The following is a 22,195-nucleotide window of genomic DNA, read 5'->3' on the forward strand; positions in this document are numbered from 1 at the left end:
GTGGTGACGTTTACGAGGGGTCAGAGGTTCAAGGTGAAGGGGGGGGAGGTTTAACACAGATATCAGAAGGACATATTTTACACAGAGGGTGGTGGGGGCCTGGAATGCGCTGCCAGGCAAGGTGGTGGAGGTGGACACACTGGGAACGTTTAAGACTTATCTAGATAGCCACATGAATGGAGTGGGAATGGAGGGATACAAAAGAATGGTCTAGTTTGGACCAGGGAGCGGCACGGGCTTGGAGGGCCGAAGGGCCTGTTCCTGTGCTGTATTGTTCTTTGTTCTAATCTGGGGTTTTTTTCCCGTTTGCTCTCATGCATTTGCCACTTTTCTGCTCCTGTTCTTGAAGCAAATTTAGCTCATTCACCAAGAGTAATGGGCAGGGAGTCAGTCTGCACGGCCATCCCAGTCTCCGGTGGAGAGAAACAACGTTTATTGATTCTGTTTCTACCCTCTGATGGCGCTATGAAGAGATAAAGCTGGACATTGTCTGATGGAGGCCTTGTCAAGCCTGCCTCATTTCCTGGGTGGTGGTGGAGGGTTGGTCACATTTGAATAACGGTGACGGGCTTCTGATGAGATTTCCACAACACAGAAATGAGTTCTCCCTCCACTCGAACACTCACCACTGCCCCACCCACATTCTGTTGAAGGAAGGAAAATGGCTGCTGCAGTTAATGAGCACTTCCCAACCACCTTAACTGGACCAACTCCCTCCAGGCCAACCGAACACTGACTGTGTTTATTTATAAAATTTAAAAACTCTAACTGGATCACTTGCCTCAGAGAGGAATGGGAGGGTATGTTTACATCTTAAATGCCCCCCCCCCCACCCCACCCCACCCTCGAAATTCAATTGATGTCCACACAATGTTTCACTTTGAAGTGGCTGCCCAGCGTAAATGGGAATGGTGAAATACATTCTCTAGAGGGCTCCACTTTTCCCAAGGCAAATGCAGCAACATTTGCTCAATTGAGACTGTTAATCTTTTAGTTTTACCTCACGATTCATCTGCTGTCGTGAGACCAAGTCAAAATAAAGATAATGCCCCGACAAACTGCTCAGCATGCACCAGTCTCGGGGAAAACCAAATTTGGTCACAACGAAAAGGCTCCGAAATACTGCGTTTACAGTAGACACTCACCCCATATGTCAGCTTCAAAACAAATCGAACCGGGTTGGAAAGTTTCTGGAACAATTCAAATTGGGGGGGGGGGGGGGGGGGTGGTTTTGATGGAAGGCCTTTTCTGATGTTTGTAAAGTAGTTGGTGCCCAAGCACCAGCTGTATCTGCTGGTTTCATCCTGGAAACATCCCCTTACCCATTCCATCAGTTGGAATCATAGAAATCCTACAGTGCAGAAAGAGGCCATTTGGCCCATCGAGTCTGCACCGACCACAATCCCATCCAGGCCCTACCCCCATGTCCCTACACATTTACCCGCTAATCCCTCTAACCTACGCATCTAGGACACTAAGGGGCAATTTAGCATGGCCAATCAACCTAACCCGCACATCTTTGGACTGTGGGAGGAAACTGGAGCACCCGGAGGAAACCCACGCAGACACGAGGAGAATGTGCAAACTCCACACAGACAGTGACCCAAGCAGTGGTGAGTGTTCGAGTGGAGGGAGAACTCATTTCTGTGTTGTGGAAATCTCATCAGAAGCCCGTCACCGTTATTCAAATGTGACCAACCCTCCACCACCACCCAGGAAATGAGGCAGGCTTGACAAGGCCTCCATCAGACAATGTCCAGCTTTATCTCTTCATATCGCCATCAGAGGGTAGAAACAGAATCAATAAACGTTGTTTCTCTCCACCGGAGACTGGGATGACCCAAGCCGGGAATCGAACCCAGGTCCCTGGAGCTGTGAAACAGCAGCGCTAACCACTGTGCTACCGTGCCGCCCAGTTGTGACACTGGACTCGAGACTAAGTTAAGAGCTGCAAAGCGAAACCATGATGAGAGAGTGAGAGACTATGAGGAGAGACTAAGTCGGTTAGGATTGTATTCATTGAAGTTTAGAACAGTGAGAGGGGATCTCATAGGAACTTAGGAAGTTCTAACAGGATTAGACAGGGTGGGTTCATAAAGAATATTTCCAATGGTGAGGGAGTCCAGAACTAGTGGTCATAGTTTGAGGATAAGGGGTAAACCTTTTAGGATTGAGGCAAGGAAAAATTTCTTCACCCAGAGAGTGGTGAATCTGTCTCTGTCCTTTGTCTCTGACAAAGGATCATCCAGACTTGACACATTGGCTCTATTCACTCTTCACAGATGCTGTCAGACCTGCTGAGATTTTCCAGCATTTTCTGTTTTTGTATTGAATTTGATGATCAGCCATGATCAAAATGAATGGCGGAGCAGGCTCGAAGGGCCAAATGGCCAACTCTTACTTCTATTTTCTCTGTTTTCTATGACTATGCAGGCGGTTTGCCGAGGCTAGGGTAGATGACGGTTGCCGATGAGGTTTAACCAAGGTGTCGCCTAATGTACTTTTTCAAAGCCATCTTGGCCTTTTGGCTAAGATGAATCATTGAATCCCTACAGTGAAGGAGGAGGCCATTTGGCCCATCGAGCCTACACCGACAACAGTCCCACCCAAGCCCGATTTCTGTAGCCCCAAGTATTTACCCTGCTAGTCCCCCGACGCGTCAGATCAAGCCCGAGATGAGGAGCAATGCCCCATCATGTCATTGGATCTTGTTTGTCTCCCTTGTGGGGGCCATTAATTGGATTCAATTGTAATTGGGATTGAATAAAAATTTGGGGGGAAAAAAGAACAAAAACATAAAGATGGTCACAAATATTTTTGTTCAGAGGATTGTGCTGTGGATTTGGAATGACTTGACCAAACTTTGAGAATCCTTTGCCCTCTGGTCCTGTTTGTCACATGATCAATCACAGGAGTGACGAGGCACTGCTCCGAGTTGAAAGTTGACAAAGCGAAGACAGTTCGCAGTATTGACTCACCTTGATACCCCCAACGCGATGTTCACCCTTCAATCCTTTGCCGTTTTTCAGCCAGTGGATTGTTGGAGTAGGGTTTCCAGCAGCTGGACATCGGAAACGAATGGTGTTACCTACTGGTACTGTATGAAGCCTTTTCTCCATTCGTTCAGGACGGACCCAGTACGGAGCTCCTGAAAAACACCAATAAATAAGAACGGTGATGCTTTGTCTCAATGACCGACGCAACACAGTAACACAGCTCCCAGTTATATAGCCTGCTTGGCTTGAATCTCAAAATGTGGAGATTCCGGTGTTGGACTGGGGTAAACACAGTAAGGAGTCTAACAACACCAGGTTAAAGTCCAACAGGTTTATTTGGTAGGTGGCGTTTGCTACCAAATAAACCTGTTGGACTTTAACCTGGTGTTGTTAGACTCCTTATTGAATCTCAAAGACAGTGCTGCTGAAGGCTTTCCCTGGCAGCCTTAAATCCCAGAGTCGATTACTCCAGCTCTCTCTCTCTCTCAAGTTCTACTCTGTGTAAGCTGTAACTCATCCTCAGATTTGCTGCCTGCACTAAATCCCACATTGCTCTGGTTCTATGGAGGCACTAGTGCATCAAATCCCTGGAGGCCTTGTCCCATTCAAACCTCTTTCAGCTGGAGATCTCACCCTTTGGTCCATTGACTCTGAACTCTCATGCACCCCTCATCCTCTACCATTGGTGACAGAATCTTCAATCGTCTAAGTCCTATTCTCCCTAAACATCTTATGACCTCCCATGTTTCATCCAAAAGGTTCCTCACAAGCCCATATTTGCTGTCATTCTGTTGGATTCTCCTTGAGTCATTCTATACTCCAAAAGATATTATAGAAATTTATAGAAATACAGAAAGGCATGTCAACTACGACTCTCACCAACTTTTACAGATGCACCATAGAAAACATTCTTTCTGGTTGTATCACAGGTTGGTCTGGCTCCTGCTCTGCCCAAGACCGCACAAAGGGTCTTGAATGAAGCCCAGTCCATCACTCAAACCAGCCTACCATCCACTGACTCTGCTTACACTTCTCGCAGCCTTGGAAAAGCAGCTGGCATAATCAAGGACCCCACGCACCCCGGACATTCTCTCTTCCACCTTCAACCGTTGGGAAAAAGATACAAACGTCTGAGGTCACGTACCAACCGACTCAAGAACAGCTTCTTCCCTGCTGCCATCAGACTTTTGAATGGAACTAGCTCACACTAAATTGATCTTTTCTGACACCCTAGCTATAACTGTAACATTACATTCTGCACCCTCTCCTTTCCTTCTCTATGAACATAATGCTTTGTCTATATAGCATGCAAGAAACAATACTTTTCACTGTATACTAATACATGATGGCACGCTGGCACAGTGGTTAGCACTGCTGCCTCACAGCAGCAGGGACCCGGGTTTGATTCCCAGCTTGGGTCACTGTCTGTGTGGAGTTTGCACATTCTCCCTGTGTCTGCGTTTAAAGTTTATTTATTCGTGTCACAAGTAGGCTTACATTCACACTGCAATGAAGTTACTGTGAAAATTCCCTGGTCGCCACACTCCGGCGCCTGTTCGGGTACACTGAGGGAGAATTTAGCATGGCCAATACATCTAACCAGCACGTCTTTCGGACCGTGGGAGGAAACCAGAGCATTCGGAGGAAACCCAGACAGACACGGGGAGAATGTGCAGACTCCACAGGGACAGTGACCCAAGCCAGGAATCGAGCCCGGGTCCCCGGCGCTGTGAAGCAGCAGTGCTAACCACCATGCCACCACACCACCCCAGAGAGCTTGGGGGAGGGGGCGGCATGGTCATTGAATATATTTGAGGCTGAGTTATAGAGATTCCTGATCGAAAAGGGAGTGGTGGGTTCTGGGGCAGCTGCAGACAGAAAAGTGGAGTTGAGACCAGAACCAGATTGGCCAAGATTTACTGAATGGTGCAGCAGGTCTCGAAGGGCCAAACGGCCTCCTCCTCGTGTTCTGGTGGAACGAAGGCTGAACGCCCCTGTGGCAGCAGCGGCTTCGGAATAAACTGGTTCACGTCCATTGGAAATCCTTTCTCTCTTCCCCCTCCCCCCGAAGGATTGGCATTAATTGGCTAAGTGAAGGAACAGTTCTCTGCAAAGCACAGATGCATTGGATTAAAGTCAGTTTCCTCGAGCGAGGGGGGTTAGGGTTAGGAACTGAGCACAGGCCGAGAGTAGAGTGGCTGATAATGGGCGATTTCACTGGAGATGGGCGCGAGTTCATTAGCAGTCTTGGCAAATGCGGAGCCGGTTGTGAGATTGGCAAAGAGTGACAGTCCATAGCCCGAGTGGGGCATCATCTGCTTATGGACTCTGTCCTGTTGTGTGGCGGCTTGCAAGCCACGAGGTTCGTGAGCGTGGATTTCCTCCGGGTGCTCCGGTTTCCACGAGGTTCGTGAGCATGGGTTTCCTCCGGGTGCTCCGGTTTCCACGAGGTTCGTGCGCGTGGATTTCCTCCAGGTGCTCCGGTTTGCTCCCACAGTCCAAAGATGTGTGGGTTAGGTTGATTGATCATGCTAAATTGACTCTAGTTCAGAGGAATTAGCAGAGTAAATATGTGGGGTTACTGGGTGGGATTGTTGCAGGCTCAATAGGCTGAATGGCCTCCTTCTGTACTGTAGGGATTCTATGTGACAATAAATCAAATCAAATAAATGTGCTACTTTTCAAAACAATGTGTAGCTGGTCATAGAATCATAGAGGTTTACAGCATGGAAACAAGCCCTTTGGCCCAACTTGTCCATGCTGCCCTTTTTTTCAAACCACTAAGCTAGTCCCAATTGTCTGCGTTTAGCCCATATCCCTCTATACCCATCTTACCCATGTAACTGTCTAAATGCTTTTTAAAAGACAAAATTGGACCCGCCTCTACTATTACCTCTGGCAGCTTGTTCCACTCACCATCCTCTGTGCGAAAAAATTGCCCCTCTGGACCCTTTTGTATCTCTCCCCTCTCACATTAAACCCTCTAATTTTAGACTCCCCTATCTTTGGGAAAAGACAGTGACTATCTACCTTATCTATGCCCCTCATTATTTCATAGACCTCTATAAAATCACCCCTAAGTCTCCTATGCTCCAGGGAAAAAAGTCCCAGTCTATCTCCTGATAACTCAAACCATCAAGTTCCAGTAGCATCCTAGGAAATCTCTTCTGCACTATTTCTAGTTTAATAATATCCTTTCTATAATAGGGTGACCAGAACTGTACACAGTATTTATTCCAAGTGTGGCCTTACCAATGTCTTGTACAACTTCAACAAGACGTCCCAACTCCTGTATTCAATGTTCTGACCAATGAAACCAAGCATGCCAAATGCCTTCTTCACTACTCCGTCCACCTGTGACTCCACTTTCAAGCTATGAGCTATGAACCTGTACCCCTCGATCTTTGTTCTATAACTCTCCCCAATGCCCTACCATTAACTGAGTAAGTCCTGCCCTGGCTCAATCTACCAAAAAGCATCACCTCAACATTTATCTAAATTAAACTCCATCTGCCATTCGTCAGCCCACTGGCCCAATTGATCAAAATCCCGTTGCAATCCTAGATAACCTTCTTCACTGTCCACTATGCCACCAATCTTGGTGTCATCTGCAAACTTACTAACCATGCTTCCTAAATTCTCATCCAAATCATTAATATAAATGACAAATAACGGTGGACCCAGCACCAATTCCTAGGGCACACCGCTGGCCACCGGCCTCCAGTTTGAAAAACAACTCTCTACAACCACCCTCTGTCTTCTGTCATCAAGCCAAGGCTACCTTACCCTAGATCCCGTGAGATTTAACCTTATGCAACAACCTACCATGCGGTACCTTGTCAAAGGCCTTGCTAAGTCCATGTAGACACCATCAACTGCACTGCCCTCATCTACCTTCTTGGTTACCCCTTCAAAAAACTCAATCAAAATTTGTGAGACATGAGTTGTCACCTCAATGCCTTGGAACGGTTGCAGGAGGAATTTAGCAGAATGATAATAGCAAGGCTAAGGACCTTCAGTTAAAGACACTGTCGAAACCTACTTATTCACTTGGTCACCTCTCTTTACTCCCCTACTTATGCTTGGGCCTCATTTTTTCTCCCTGCTAAGTACAGTGGTGTAATATAAATGCACGCAAGATTATTGTTCCTTAAAGGAGAGAATGCTTCATTCCGCGAAACATTCGATCACCTTCAAAATCATGACTGTTGAACAGGGGACTTAAAAGCACTCAAACTTCTGACAATTCCAATTGGAAATAATTTTATAGGCAGTTTGCCAAATTCTTATCCTGTATCAATGATCAAACCAGCCTAACGACAGCAGGGAAATCGCTGCACTGGGACCTGCAACATTAAAGAATGGCTCTTGGAAAAAATGTCGGAGCCAAATGATTGTTGTTGGTGTCTGGAGTGAGCAATTACAATGGAGAAAGAAAATGACTGCAAACGGGAAGCACGATAGCTCCTAGTAGGACAGCACTGGTCTTCCAAGCAGGGACCAACAGAATATTATGGGTTTCGAAACAGATGAACATAGGGCTGCAAAATTCCACCCTGTCGGGGCAGAGGAGGGGTGGTAAAATGCGGCAAGTCATCCAAATGTCCACTGACTTTGGCGGGTCCACAAAAATCCTGCCGACAGGAGGGGCCGTAAAATTTCACCAGTAGTCATATGTAACTGACAGCGATTCCGATTCCCCTGTTATCAAATAACCCTGTATGTGCGAAGTGCTTGCAACATTGGAATCACTCCTCCACCATGGTGTGGAGATCTTCAGGAGACAGAGGGGAGTGAAACTAGAGGCAGGAAAATAACCACATTTGCGGAGTGTGGACTCAGCCGATACCAAGGCTTTTAAATATTGTTTTAGGGAGCATACCTGTGCTTATTCAGATGGCATTAAAAATTCCATCCATATTCTGAGCTAATTGTGTGGAGTTCACTTTGTTTGGTTCAGAACAAGAAAAGGAACAAGTGTGAAAGCAGCTTGTTTTTCTATTTATTCTTGGAACATTGGCGTCGCTGGCTGACCCGAGGACAGTTGAGAGTCAACCACATTGCTGTGGCTCTGGAGTCACATGTAGGCCAGAGCAGGTAAGGACAGCAGATTTCCTTCCCTAAAGGACATTAGTGAACCAGGTGGGTTTATTTCCCCGACAATCAATAAGGTTTACATGGTCATTAGTAGATTCTTAATTCCAGATTTTTTTTATTGCATTCAAATTCCACCATCTGCTGTGGCGGGATTTGAACCACGTTTCCAGATCAGTAGCTGAGTTTCTGGATTAATAAGTCTAGCAAGAATATCACTAAGCCATCGCTCAAAGAGACAAGCCCTTTAAAGCTCGGTTCTGTCAATAGTTCAAACAAAATATGCTGCAGTGATCACTGCAGGGGCTACAACTACCGACCACTAAATCTACTCACGTCCAGATTATAACTATGAACATATCTGCGTGTCATACGAACCTCCTTTCTTTCCTCATTGTGAGCAGGATCTAATAATCTCAACAACCCATAAGAAAACTTTCCAAGGTTTTACTTTTTAATAAACCATAAGCTTTAAAAAGAAAGAACTTAACTGACTTTGGCTCTGAAATGATAAATCCTCTCTCTGCTTCCAACCCACACCAAATTGTTTGACTGAGCTTCTGCATTCTCAATATCCAACCACACACTGCCCTGGCATCATTCTGGCTTATAACTGTGGTGTGGTCATCCTGGATATCATAATTGCTTGTTCCTGTGTCTCCATTAGCTACTGGCATGTGAAGGGTTGCTGGGATGAGGAGGGTGGGTGGGATGTGGGGTGGGGGCATGGGTGAGAAGGGGGAGGTGAAGATTCCTGTCTCACATTCCGAGCAACACTTCACACATTGTTTTCCTGTCATATAACGCTGGGGTCCATCATTTCTCACCCAGCAATGGAACAGCAATGTTAAACTAATTTACTTTCCCAGCAGTACGCACTTAATCAAAGCTCGCTGCTACAGGCCAATGCTGGGTCACAGCAGTTCTCACCGTTAACCTTCACAAGAGAGTCGAACCAATAATGCAGGCCATTTATTTTCCTCTGGCACTTGGTAGATATTGGCTGACAGATTTGCAGTGAGGGTGATGTTTCTCCACAGACAGATATGGCCAAGAACATTGTCTTCCTGACCTCGAGACTGACAAGAGAACTCATTGACTGCCAACTCGAAGTGATTTAATTTCACTGAACAAAACTATTTATGAGACCGTGGGGAACAAGGTTATGGGCTGTGGGAAAAGACTACATTAGCCCTGAATCAGAGGTGTGCACATGTTTAATTGAGTACTTACTGTATGATGAATTTGCATGTGTCAGAGGATTTGAAGATGAATCATGGCAAACTGCCTAAAATAACTTGTTGAGCCAATGATTATGACCCATGCTCCCAACTCAGTTGCTGCTTTCAAATTTCAAAGTTTTGAATAAGAGAAACAGGCTGCCCAGAGATGTTGCTGCAATACCATTTCACACATTGCACTGTGAACACTTTTCTATAATACAGGTCATGTATAGTATTCCTGCTGCTGTGTGAAAGGAGTACTGTAGTGTTTTGGGGTATCCGTACATGCAAGATCAACATGTGGAAAACTCAACAAGTTCTTCAAAATAAATGAGGCTAACTTAGCAAGGCACCAGATTTCTTCAAGTTATGCTTGTATCAACTTGAGACAATTTTTAAAAATGTTCTTAAAATGTAACAACCACACATTCTGAAACCACCGTAAGCCTCTCCTCACCTTGTCTTGAGTGCTAAAGGGTTGTCACCACATTGCAACCTCTCTTGATCCTTCATTGTCTCTGATTTGCCACATTGCTGATCCAACAACTGGTACTGGATGAGCAGGCATTTCCTCCAACTATTGGGAAAACCGAAGGTCCCTGCCAGAAACTCTTCTCCCTAAACACTGTCTCCACCCCTGTCCTAAGCCATTCTGTGCAGCTGAAGCACACTGTTCAATGCAAAAGAACATGTCATTGTCCATTCATTCCGCCTGCCAAATCTCCTTGAAGCCTCTTTGCATCCTCCTCACAACTCACATTCCCACCTAGATTTGTGCCACCAGCAAACGTGGAAATGTCACATTTGGTCCCCAAATCCAAATCATTGATAATAGATAGTGAATAGCTGGATCCAAGCACTGGTCATTGTGGCAACCCCTACTCACAGCAATATCATCTTATCTGACCCTGAGCTTAGCTTCGAACCCAGTATCTGCACCATCACATAGACCTCTTCCTACTTCCATCTCTGATACACAGACCATTTCCAACCCTGCCGGAGCTCACTGGCTGCTGAAAACCTCAACAATGGGTACAAGACCACTAGGTGTAGCAGCTACCTATAAATAAGAGCCACTATTCTGGATCCCATCTCCAGGCTTGCACTTTTCTGTGTAATAGTGTTGATTAGCTCATGTTTCTAAACATGAGCTAATAACAAGTGATCTGTTAACCAATTGCTGATTTGCTATTGCTACCAGATGTGGCAATCATTAAAGTAGATAACAGAGAGAGCGAGAGATGGCAATATAAGAATCAGTGTGTTTATAAAGTAATACGTGAAGCCCGCTCACTGCCAACTGAGTTGAAACCCTTTCTGACACAATTCTCTGAATTATTACAGCGGATTCCACACATTCCCTTACAGTGCTTTTCACATGTTGGGTCCACAGCCAAGTTTTCATCAGAAGCCATTTACAGTGCACTCTGGCTTTCCAATTCCGCAAATTTCCTGCACCAGACCACTGAACCCTTACAGTGTAACTGCTACAATCTTCAGGGTTAAACAATGAAATGGACAAAGGCCAATTATGGAGGCTGGGAGTGATGGTGTTGAGAGTTGAGGCAGGAATGGTGAACTGGGGGCAGGAAACTGGGGATTTGGGAGTGTCCACTGTTGGAGTAGGGGCTGCAAGGAGGCTAATTCTGGACAGTTAAGTATTAACCTGGAGTCAGAGGGAACCCGAGACCTGCCCCAGACTTTCTTTACAGTTTATATTCCCGTTTATGATGGAAACGTCATGATTTCAGCCCATCCCCAAGTGCTTTACTTTGAAGTACATTCTTGACATATTGCCTTATAGGAATTAAGGGCTATGGGGAGAGAGCGGGTAAATGGAGTTGAAATCAACCATGATTGAATGGTGGAGTGGACTCGATGGGCCGAATGGCCTTACTTCCGCTCCTATGTCTTATGGTCTTATGGTCTTATAGTCCGTTGTAATGTAGAAAACTGTGCGGCCAATTCATGCACAGCAAGATCCCTCAAATGGCACAAGAAAACTGACCAATTGAACCATTCTTTCATAATTTTGGTATAAACATTGCCCAAAAGATCCCCTGTTGTTCTTCAAATAGGATTATGGGACCTTTCATATTGATGTGAACACCCAAATAGGACATCTGTGTTGAGGCGGCTGAAATAGGGCTAAAAATATTGTATTTGAAATAAAAGTTAGGACTAAAATTTTGCACAGAGATGTATCAAATTACTTAAGAGATAAAAATAAGACTTGAACCAGACCCTCGTATCAGGTATTATGAAGTGTGGGGGAGGGTAGGCTTCTTTTGGTAATAGTACAGAAGACCCTATTAAATCTGTGGGAGATAGAATAGTGAAAGATTACATGGGTGCATTTCGAGTGAAATCATTCTCCAATCAGAGACAAAACGTAAGAAATGCCGGAGAGGCTCTCACTCTCACTACACATGGTGGCCGAAGGAAATTGTCTCCCGAAACTATGTGTAAAAAGGTTAAACAATTTGCCATAGTAGCATATAAAAAGTTCTCAGGTTATTAAGTAAATGTGTTTGTTGCCAACTGCAACCCCACGACAATGGTCATGTCGTGGAGAGTGTGTGTTCTGTAGGAGCCAATGGTGATGCAGTTTATATCTGAGACTGTGGCATATCAAAGTGTTCAAACAAGACACTAAATGGATATCAACCCCTACCCCCCCATACCCCCCCCCCAACCCCCCGCCCCCCCCTACACCCCGCCTGCCCCCCCCACCCCCCGCCTGCCCCCCCCCACCCCCCGCCTGCCCCCCCCCCCACCCCCCGCCTGCCCCCCCCCCACCCCCCGCCTGCCCCCCCTACCCCCCGCCTGCCCCCCCTACCCCCCGCCTGCCCCACGCCCCCCCCCGCCCCCCCTCCCCCCCCTCCGCCCCCCCTCCCCCTGCCCCCCCTGCCCCCCCCCTGCCCCCTGCCCCCCCCTGCCCCCTGCCCCCCCCTGCCCCCTGCCCCCTGCCCCCCCCTGCCCCCTGCCCCCCCCCTGCCCCCTGCCCCCCCCCTGCCCCCTGCCCCCCCCCTGCCCCCTGCCCCCCCCCTGCCCCCTGCCCCCTCCCTGCCCCCTGCCCGCCCTGAATATAGCCAGTTAAAATAACACAGTTGATGGTTAGATATTCAATTTGATTAACAGGACTGGGACCTCATTTAACAAATTGGTGCTTACCACAAGTTGTGCAGAATCCGTGCTAATTATGTAATTTGCTCAGCTGATGCCTGTGAGTGCACAGCCAGATTTAATTAGAGACCAAATTGCCTCTCCATATATAAAGGCGTATTGCTCAGAGTCCAAGAGGAGCTTGTGTAAACAGAGATATTTACCAAAAGTGAAGCATTGTTTTTATTTGACTTAAATGTGATTGTCAGAAAAACATAATTATTCTTCAGTTGAAGGAAAATATTAAGCTTTTACCAGAGTTCCATTAACACTGACCCCGAGAACACATTCTCCAATTGATAGAGAATACAAAACACAGAACAAGGAAACAAGCTGAAAGTTAACTCATTCCCCTGACCATCCAAGAGATCAGCAAATACTGGGTGGATGACGATGGCCAGCATCAATAAGTGGGAACAATCCTGCGCGGACACTGAAGCAAGTGTTTGGGAAGTCCATTATAAATGTTAGCCAAGGCATTTTCATTACAAGATGTGTATTGTGGTGTAACTGACGGCAGTGCCTGTGAAATGATGACAAAGCTGTTACGTGAGCGGACACAACGTAAATGGCCTCTCAGATGCCCAACCACTCCCTGCGCCACATCCTCCTTCCCCAAAACATCACCCATTGCCGTAGTACTGCTCAGACCCTAATCCACACCTTCATTGCCTCAAGTGTTGGCTTTTTCCCCCCCAAGTTCTTCTTGTCAGCCTTCTGTCTCCACAAACCAGAAGGTAGGTGAAGGCAGTGCAGTTGGTGTTGTCCACATGGACTTTAGCAAGGCCTTTGACAAGGTATCGCATGGTAGGTTGTTGCATAAGGTTAAATCTCACGGGATCCAGGGTGAGGGATCTAAATGGATACAAAATTGGCTTCTTGACAGAAGCCAGAGGGTGGTTGTAGAGAGTTGTTTTTCAAACTGGAGGCCTGTGACCAGCGGAGTGTCTCAGGGATCAGTGCTGGGCCCACTGTTATTTGTCATTTATATTAATGATTTGGATGAGAATATAGGGGGCATGGTTAGTAAGTTTGCAGATGACACCAAGATTGGTGGCATGGTGGACAGTGAGGAAGGTTATCTCCAATTGCAGTGGGATCTTGATCAATTGGGCCAGTGGGCTGACGAATGGCAGATGGAGTATAATTTAGATAAATGCGAGGTGATGCATTTTGGTAGATTGAGCCAGGGCAGGACTTACTCAGTTAATGGTAGGGTGTTGGGGAGAGTTACAGAACAAAGATCTAGGGGTACATGTTCATAGCTCCTTGAAAGTGGAGTCACAGGTGGACAGAGTGGTGAAGAAGGCATTCGGCATGCTTGGTTTCATCGGTCAGAACATTGAATATGGGAGTTGGGACGTCCTGTTGAAGTTGTACAAGACATTGGTAAGGCCACACTTGGAATACTGTGTGCAATTCTGGTCACCCTATTATAGAAAGGATATTATTAAACTAGAAAGAGTGCAGAAAAGATTTACTAGGATGCTACTGGGACTTGATGGATTGAGTTATAAGGAGAGGCTGAATAGACTGGGACTTTTTTCTCTGGAGCGTAGGAGGCTGAGGGGTGACCTCATAGAGGTCTATAAAATAATGAGGGGCATAGACAAGGTAGATAGTCAATATCTTTTTCCAAAAGTAGGGGAGTCTCAAACTAGAGGGCATAGGTTTAAGGTGAGAGGGGAGAGATACAAAAGTGTCCAGAGGGGCAATCTTTTCACACAGAGGGTGGTGAGTGTCTGGAACAAGCTGCCAGAGGTAGTAGTAGAGGCGGGTACAATTTTATCTTTTAAAAAGCATTTACATAGTTACATGGGTACGATAGGTATAGAGGGATATGGGCCAAATGCGGGCAATTGGGATTAGCTTAGGGGTTCAAAAGAAAATAAGGGTGGCATGGACAAGTTGGGCTCAAGGGCCTGTTTCCATGCAGTAAACCTCTATGACTCTAACCCATTCAGAATTCCTGACAGCTCCTACCTTCATCTAATCATCTTCTATACTCCGATCAGTACAGTCGTCACCAAGCTAGATTATCTCTTATGGCCCACAAAACTAATTTCACAATCCTGGTCCATGGACCCGACTGCAATGATTGCCTGACTCTAGTTATATGTCCAACTAAACATCCTTCATTTATTCGACACAAAATTATTCCTTGCTCATTGGTTAAATAAATGGCCCATGTTCTCTGCAACTCTCCATCCATAGTTATTTGCTTTACCACCTCACTCCATGATTTCAACAACCTTCTAAGAACTGTACCCTTTACTTGTATCTTTGCTGTTCTCCCTATACCTTCTGGCCCACCTCTCCGTGCTGTATTATCAATGATACAGCTTTAAATTACCTTGTTTCACCCAGGATTAACTCCACAATTGGAATTTGTTTTCCAACACGCACAATGGGAAATATTGATGTGCATTCAAATCAAGTCTAACAGGCTTAGGAATGGATGTTTTGTTGTGAGGACTGGATTTGTTTGGACTGGATTAGTGGTCGCCTTGCTTCCTAACGCAACAAATTGGCTCTAATTTATACTAATCCCTTCTTTAAAATGCCGATATCCTGTGACAGAGCCAGTGATGGTCACGAGGCAGATTTCTGTCTGGGATTAAACATTACGCAACAACAGCACATTTTCTACAAACTCTGCTCCCAGTTACAGGCGGTGTGTTACCTTTCTGGCAACCGGCGCAGGCTTGGTCATCCTTAGCACTAAATGAGCACAACTGTGCACCATGTCTCTGCCGGCTCTTTATTCTAGCTGCGTAAATGTCCTTCCTGCTATGGTGTCAACAGTAACATCATGTACCATTTAGAAAGGGATATTGCACGTTGAAATTAAATGGTGCAATATGAGCAACAGGCACATGAAACTCCTTTTCCATTACTAAAATGTAAAGAACACACAGAGCCCTGCTCAGATTTTGTTAGCTTGGATATGGCTTATCAAGCAGCTGGGTACCTCAAGGGCAATAATTTTTTTAAATTTAGTTTGGATGTGCAATCAGGAAGAGCAGAAATATTCATCACGCTACCACATCACGCCTGACAGCCGCTGCCAGCCATGATTGCCACCTTCCCCATTCTCCTCCCAGCACCCAACAATACTTACTTAAGGTTCTTACTTGCGAGGTGGATGGCCTGAAATTTGACATTGCAGAAGTAGTGATCTGTATGTGGAGGCTGGATGCACACGTTGACCAATTTGAAGAGGCCCAATTTTGGTCCAAACCATGGAACTCCTGGTTCAGGCATGCCACTGACCGATACTTTATGTATGACACGGAACATTTCATGCAAATACATTCATCATATTCTCAACCAGAATTTCACTACGATTCTGGAGCCTTCCTCAACACCAGAAAGAATGCTCCTTTGTAATCGCACGCATTTGATCTCTCCTCCTCTGTAGTAATTGTTACGAGAGCCAACAAAATAACAAAGTGCTAACTCCTGTGAAAATTACCTGTTCTATAATCCACTAATGAGATTGCTGTTTCACCATCACCAGCTCACTCACACTGTAAACAAGACAGTGCTATTTCTGCTGGAAATGGCACATGCCATCACAAGCAGAAGGGCATGGTGCCAGTGCCATTCCTGTTGGCACCATGCACACAGAGCTGTGAGCCATGAAGTGTCCCCATGGTGGTGTTCCACATGGAGCAGTGGGAGTGTCAGCTGAGAGCAGCTACTTTAAAGCAACCCAGTGCCTGCTGGCTTTGACAAGCGTGATCGTCTGCTGTAAACAGTTGGCTGGCAGTACAAGAGATTTCTGCAGTTCTGCCTTCTGTGGATCTCCTTTCTAAATGTTTGTAAGTGGTTCCCTGATGGGTAGAGGGTAGTTGCTGAGACCAGAAAGGATTGGGTTTGATCCTTGACGTGAGAAGACTACACTATGCAGTTGGAGGCGTGGCAATTGGCTGCAGGGAGTGGAGGAAGAGGGGGGAAAATGGGTTTCTCACTCTTAAGACCATAAGACCATAAGACATAGGAGCGGAAGTAAGGCCATTCGGCCCATCGAGTCCACTCCACCATTCAATCATGGTTGATTTCAACTCCATTTACCCGCTCTCTCCCCATAGCCCTTAATTCCTCGAGAAATCAAGAATTTATCAATTTCTGTCTTGAAGACGCTCAACGTCTCGGCCTCCACAGCCCTCTGTGGCAATGAATTCCACAGACCCATTAATCATTATGTGGTAATCTGTGCTAGAAGCACGTATCTTTATTGGGTGGGAATTATGAGATTGGCATGTGTTCCGCAAATAGACAACATGCCAAATCTCGTCTTTGAGGGCTTGCACATCCATAACAAGTTACAGAGTTTTATCACAAAGCAGGAGGCTAATTGGTTACCTTTTTCAGAAAGTCGACAGCGGTGCAATCAGACCCACTGCCCCATCCTTTCCGTTTAAAATCAATCAGGTCGTACTGTAAATGCTCCCTTTTTTCACCTCCCTGCTTCAAGGTCTGAATTGTTCCGAGGTCCCACTCTAAATAAATAATGGCTGTTCTCAGCGCAAAACCAGCTGGTTTCTGGGTCAGAGGGCTCACAACCAGGTAGATGGGGAATATGTTACTCTATAAAATTCAGCCCACATACTTATACAATTGTGCTCCCTCTCTCGAGTGTGTATCAGGGAAGGGAAAATTGGCTGGTGACATCAGCCTTCCACCCTCCCAAACTTGAGGCAGCCCACAGTAAATATTCTAAAGAACAGTACAGGATGATTTTTAACAGTTAGCGTTCTCATTAATCAGTCCAGGTTGATTGTAGAGATACTCTATGACAAGACACCACTTTTTTTTTTAAAGAGTTAGTAATAAATAATAAATAAATTGAATAAATACAAGGAAAAGCAAAGTATGTGCTGGGCTCCTCCATCTTTGAGGATGGGGATATTTGTGGAGCTTCCTCCTCCAGTGAGTTATTTAATTGTCCACCACCATTCATGGCAGGATGTGGCAGGATTGCAGAGCTTAGATTTGATCCGTTCATTGTGGGATCGCTTAGATCTGCCTATTAGTTGTTGCTTATGCTGTTTGGCACACAAGTAGCCATGTTTTGTAGCTTCACCAGGTTGATACCTTGTGTTGCTCCTGGCACGTCCTTCGGCACTCTACATTGAACCAAGTTTGAACCCTTAGCTTGGTGGTAATGGTAGAGTGGGGTATATGCCAGGCCATGAGGTTACAGACTGTGGTTGAGTACAATTCCGCTGCTGCTGATGGCCCACAGTGCCTCATGGATCCCCAGTTTTGAGCTGCTGATCTGTTCAAAGTCTATCCCAATTAGCCCAGAGGTCAACCTCAATGTGAAGATGGGACTTTGTTTCCAAAAGGACTCAACAGATACATGCACTACTGATTAAGCTGATCCTAAAGGATGTAACTGCTAGACTGGGTCTGCAGCAGGTGGTGATGGAACCAACATGAGGAAATGACATACCTGACCTCATCCTTACCAATCTGCCGCCTGCAGATGCATCTGTTCATGACAGTATTGGTAAGAGTGACCACCGCACAGTCCTTGTGGAGATGAAGTCCCGCCTTCACATTGAGAATAACCTCCATCGTGTTGTGTGGCACTATCACCGTGCTAAATGGGACAGACTTTGAACCGATCTAGCAACTCAAGACTGGGCATCCATGAGGCGCTGTGGGCCATCAATAACAGCAGAATTGTACTCCAGCACAATCTGCAACCTCATGGCCTGGCATATCCCCCACTCAACCATTACCATCAAGCCAGGGGATCAACCCTGGTTCACTGGAGAGTGCAGGAGGGCATGCCAGGACCAACACCAGGCATACCTAAAAATGAGGTGTCAACCTGATGAAGCTACCAAACAGGACTACTTGCATGCCAAACGGCAAAAACAGCAAGCGATCCCACAACCAACGGATCAGATCGAAGCTCTGCAGTCCTTCCACATCCAATCGAGAATGGTGGTGGACAATTAGACAACTCACTGGGGGAGGAGGCTCCACAAATATCCCCATCCTCAATGATGGAGGAGCCCAGCACATCAGTGCAACGGGTAAGGCTGAAGTATTCGCAGCAATCTTCAGCCAGAAGTGCCAAGTGGATGATCCATCTTGGCCTCCTTCAATGGTCCCCAGCATCTCAGACGCCAGTCTCCAGCCAATTTGATTCACTCCACGTGATATCAAGAAATGGTTGGAGGCACTGGATGCTGCAAAGGCAATGGGCCCTGATAGCATTCCAGCAATAGCATTGAAGACTTGTGCTCCAGAACTTGCCGCTCCTCTAGCCAAACTCTTCCAGTACAGTTACAACACTGGCAACTACCCAACAATGTGGAAAATTGCCCAGGTATTTCCTTTACACAAAAAGCAGGACAAATCCAACCCGGCCAATTACCGCCCAATCAGTCTACTTTCGATCATCAGTAAAGTGATGGAAGGGGTCATCAACAATGCTATCAAGCAGCACCTGCTCAGCAATAACCTGCTCAGTGACGCCCAGTTTAGGTTTCGCTATGGGTCACTCAGCTCCTGACCTCACTGCAGCCTTGGTTCAAACATGGACAAAAGAGCTGAATTCCAGAGGTGAGGTGAGAGTGACAGCCCTTGACATCAGGGCTGCATTTAACTGAGTGTGACATCAAGGAGCCCTAGCAAAACTGGAATCAATGGGTATCGGGGGCAAATTCTCCGCTGGTTGAAGTCATCCTGGTACATAGGAAGATGGTTGTGGAGGGCCAGTCATCTCAGCTCCATGACGTCTCTGCAGGAGTCCCTCAGGGTAATGTCCTAGGCCCAACAATCTTCAGCTGCTTCATCAATGACCTTCCCTCTGTCATAAGGTCAAGAAGTGGGGATGTTCACTGATGATTGCACAATGTTCAGCACCATTCACGACTCCTCAGATACTGAAGCAGTCCATGTTCAAATGCAACAAGATCTGGACAATAGCCAGGCTTGGGCTGACAAGTGGCAAATAACATTCGCGCCACACAAATACCAGGTAATGACCATCACCAATAAGAGACACTCTAACCACCGCCCCTTAACATTCAATGGTGTAACCATCACTGAATCCCCCACTGTCAACATCCTTGGGGTTACCATTGACCAGAAACTCAACTGGACTCACCACATAAACACAGTGGCTACAAGAGCAGGTCAGAGGCTAGGAATACTGCAGCGAGTAACTCACCTCCTGACTCCCCAAAGCCTATCCACCATCTACAAAGCACAAGTCAGGAGTGTGATGGAATACTCCCACTTGCCTGGATGGGTGCAGCTCCAACAACACTCAAGAAGCTTGACACCATCCAGGACAAAGCAGCCCGCTTGATTGGCACCACATCTACAAATATCCACTCCCTCCACCACCAATGCTCAGTAGCAGCAGTGTGTGCTATCTACAAGATGCACTGCAGCAATTCACCAAAGATCCTTAGACAGCACCTTCCAAACCCACGACCACTTCCGTCTAGAAGGACAAGGGCAGCAGATAAATGGGAACATCATCAGCTGATAGTTCCCCTCCAAGCCACTCACCACCCTGACTTGGAAATATATCGCCGTTCCTTCACAGTCGCTGGAATTCCCTCCCTAATGGCATTGTGGGTCAATCCACTGAACATGGACTGCAACAACTCAAGAAGGCAGCTCAACACCTTCTCAAGGGCAACTAGGGATAGGCAATAAATGCTGGCCAGCCAGCGATGCCCATGTCCCACGAATGAATTAAAATAGTCTCAATCTAGCAGCTATGTATATTGGGATTTGGCTAGTTTGGTCTGTAGTGGTGCTCCCAAGCCTCTCTTGGTGATGGGCATTGAAGTCTCTCACCCAGAGTACATTCTGTGCCTTTGCGACCCTGTGCTTCCATCATCTGCCGTGATAGGAATTGAAATCGGGTCCCCAGAGCATTACCCTGAGTCTCTGGATTACCAGTCAAGTGACAACACTGCCTCCCCTGCCATCTCACAATCAGCAACAAGGTGACTAACTAGTTTCCACCACAATTACTGAGTCCCAAGTGCCAGCCAAATGTTCTTAGTTTTTCTTTAAATAGAGCCAGTCGATTCCTAAGTTTGAGAACTGGAAAGATAACAGAGCTTTCTCCATCATTGGTACAGTACCTGCATCCTCAGATCCATCATCATCATCTTCATCATCACCCGAAGACAAAGAATCTGAAAACAAAATAAACCTCTCATCAGTATAATATTGCACTGTAGTCAACATGCAAAACTCACTGTAAAGGAGTCAGCCAGAACTAAGGGATGGAAGCATCAAGTCACCCCCAAACCTGTCCTATTTTCCAGCAGGGGTGGAAATTGAGGAGTCAAAAAGTTTTACAGTATGGAAAGAGGCCCTTCAGCCCATTGTGTCCTCACTGGCCATCAAGCACCTATCCTAATCCCAATTTCCAGCACTTGGCCTGTAGCCTTGTATGCTTTGGCATTTCAAGTGCTCATCTAAATACTTCTTAAATGTTATGAGGGTTCCCACCTCTACCACCCTTTCAGGCAGTCAGTTCCAGATTCCCACCACCCTCTGGGTAAAAAAGTTTTTCCTTACATCTCCTATCAATATCCCGCCCCTTAACTTAAACCTATACCCCCTGGGAGGAGCAAGCTTGTTTTTCCCATCCAGTTATCAGGAGCATGAAGAACTGGAGTACCTCGAACTCCCACTATCTCTGGTCAGTTAACACAACAGCGAGCAGCGTTTTTGGCCACGGAGGCAGGTTCATTTCTAGTAACCTCCTGCCCTGACGGGAGGAGGAGGAAGGTTCCTGGGGAAGAAAAAATAATATGGGGGGAGGGGAAGAGAACAATTAACGGGGGGGGGGGGGGGGGAATTAACGGGGGGGGGGGGGGAATTAACGGGGGGGGGGGGAATTAACGGGGGGGGGGGAATTAACGGGGGGGGGGAATTAACGGGGGGGAATTAACGGGGGGGGAATTAACGGGGGGGGGAATTAACGGGGGGGGGAATTAACGGGGGGGGGAATTAACAGGGGGGGGAATTAACGGGGGGGAATTAACGGGGGGGGAATTAATGGGGGGGAATTAACGGGGGGGAATTAACGGGGGTGGAATTAACGGGGGGGGGAATTAACGGGGGGGAATTAACGGGGGGGGAATTAACGGGGGGGAATTAACGGGGGGGAATGAACAGGGGGAAATTAATGGGAAGAAAAATTAATGGGGAGAAAAAATAAATGGGAGGAAGAAAGGAAAGTTAATGGGGAATAAAAGTTAATTGGTGTACAGGGGAAGTGGGGCACATTCTGGCACAACTATGTCACCATTGCCATGGCTGCTGTTCATGATCCTTTTTTTAAAAAGAGAATAAAAATATCTGCATTTTCAAATTGACCAAGTCAAGGTATTTTTCTATCATGGAATAAACTTGCTTAAAAAAAACCTTCTACTTGTTTACAATCCAATGAATTCCCTTTTCCGCAGGCAGTTTGACCCCCTGTTCCTGGCAGGTTGGAACGAAGCAGCTTCGGTAAAATGGCCGCCCGCCCGCCCCCATGGAAATTTCCAGACCCTCGGATGTTTACCTATTTAAACGCGGCCAATTAATGGTGCGGGCCCGCTGTACCTTCATTCCCGCCCGCCCATCAGCCGGCTCTCCCACAGCTTTGGTGAAAATCGGCAGGATTGGAGACACCGGCGGCGAACCATGGGTGACAGTGGCTCCCTCACACTCCTC

The 22,195-nt window shown here is 46.6% G+C and overlaps 1 protein-coding gene across 9 annotated transcripts in view; it reads right to left on the minus strand.

Moving 5' to 3' along the window:
• fgfr3 (fibroblast growth factor receptor 3) overlaps positions 1-22,195 on the minus strand; it is a 177,291-nt gene that overhangs the window by 85,927 nt on the left and 69,169 nt on the right. For all 9 annotated transcript variants that reach the window (XM_078223018.1, XM_078223028.1, XM_078222998.1 and 6 more), the window contains exons 4-5: positions 20,608-20,661; positions 2,979-3,148 (exon numbers count right to left, since the gene is read on the minus strand). In XM_078223018.1, the coding sequence (XP_078079144.1) occupies positions 2,979-3,148; positions 20,608-20,661 (224 nt within the window). The remainder of the gene's footprint in view (positions 1-2,978; positions 3,149-20,607; positions 20,662-22,195) is intronic.

Source organism: Mustelus asterias, chromosome 1, assembly GCF_964213995.1.
Source record: "Mustelus asterias chromosome 1, sMusAst1.hap1.1, whole genome shotgun sequence".
NCBI lineage: Eukaryota > Metazoa > Chordata > Chondrichthyes > Carcharhiniformes > Triakidae > Mustelus > Mustelus asterias.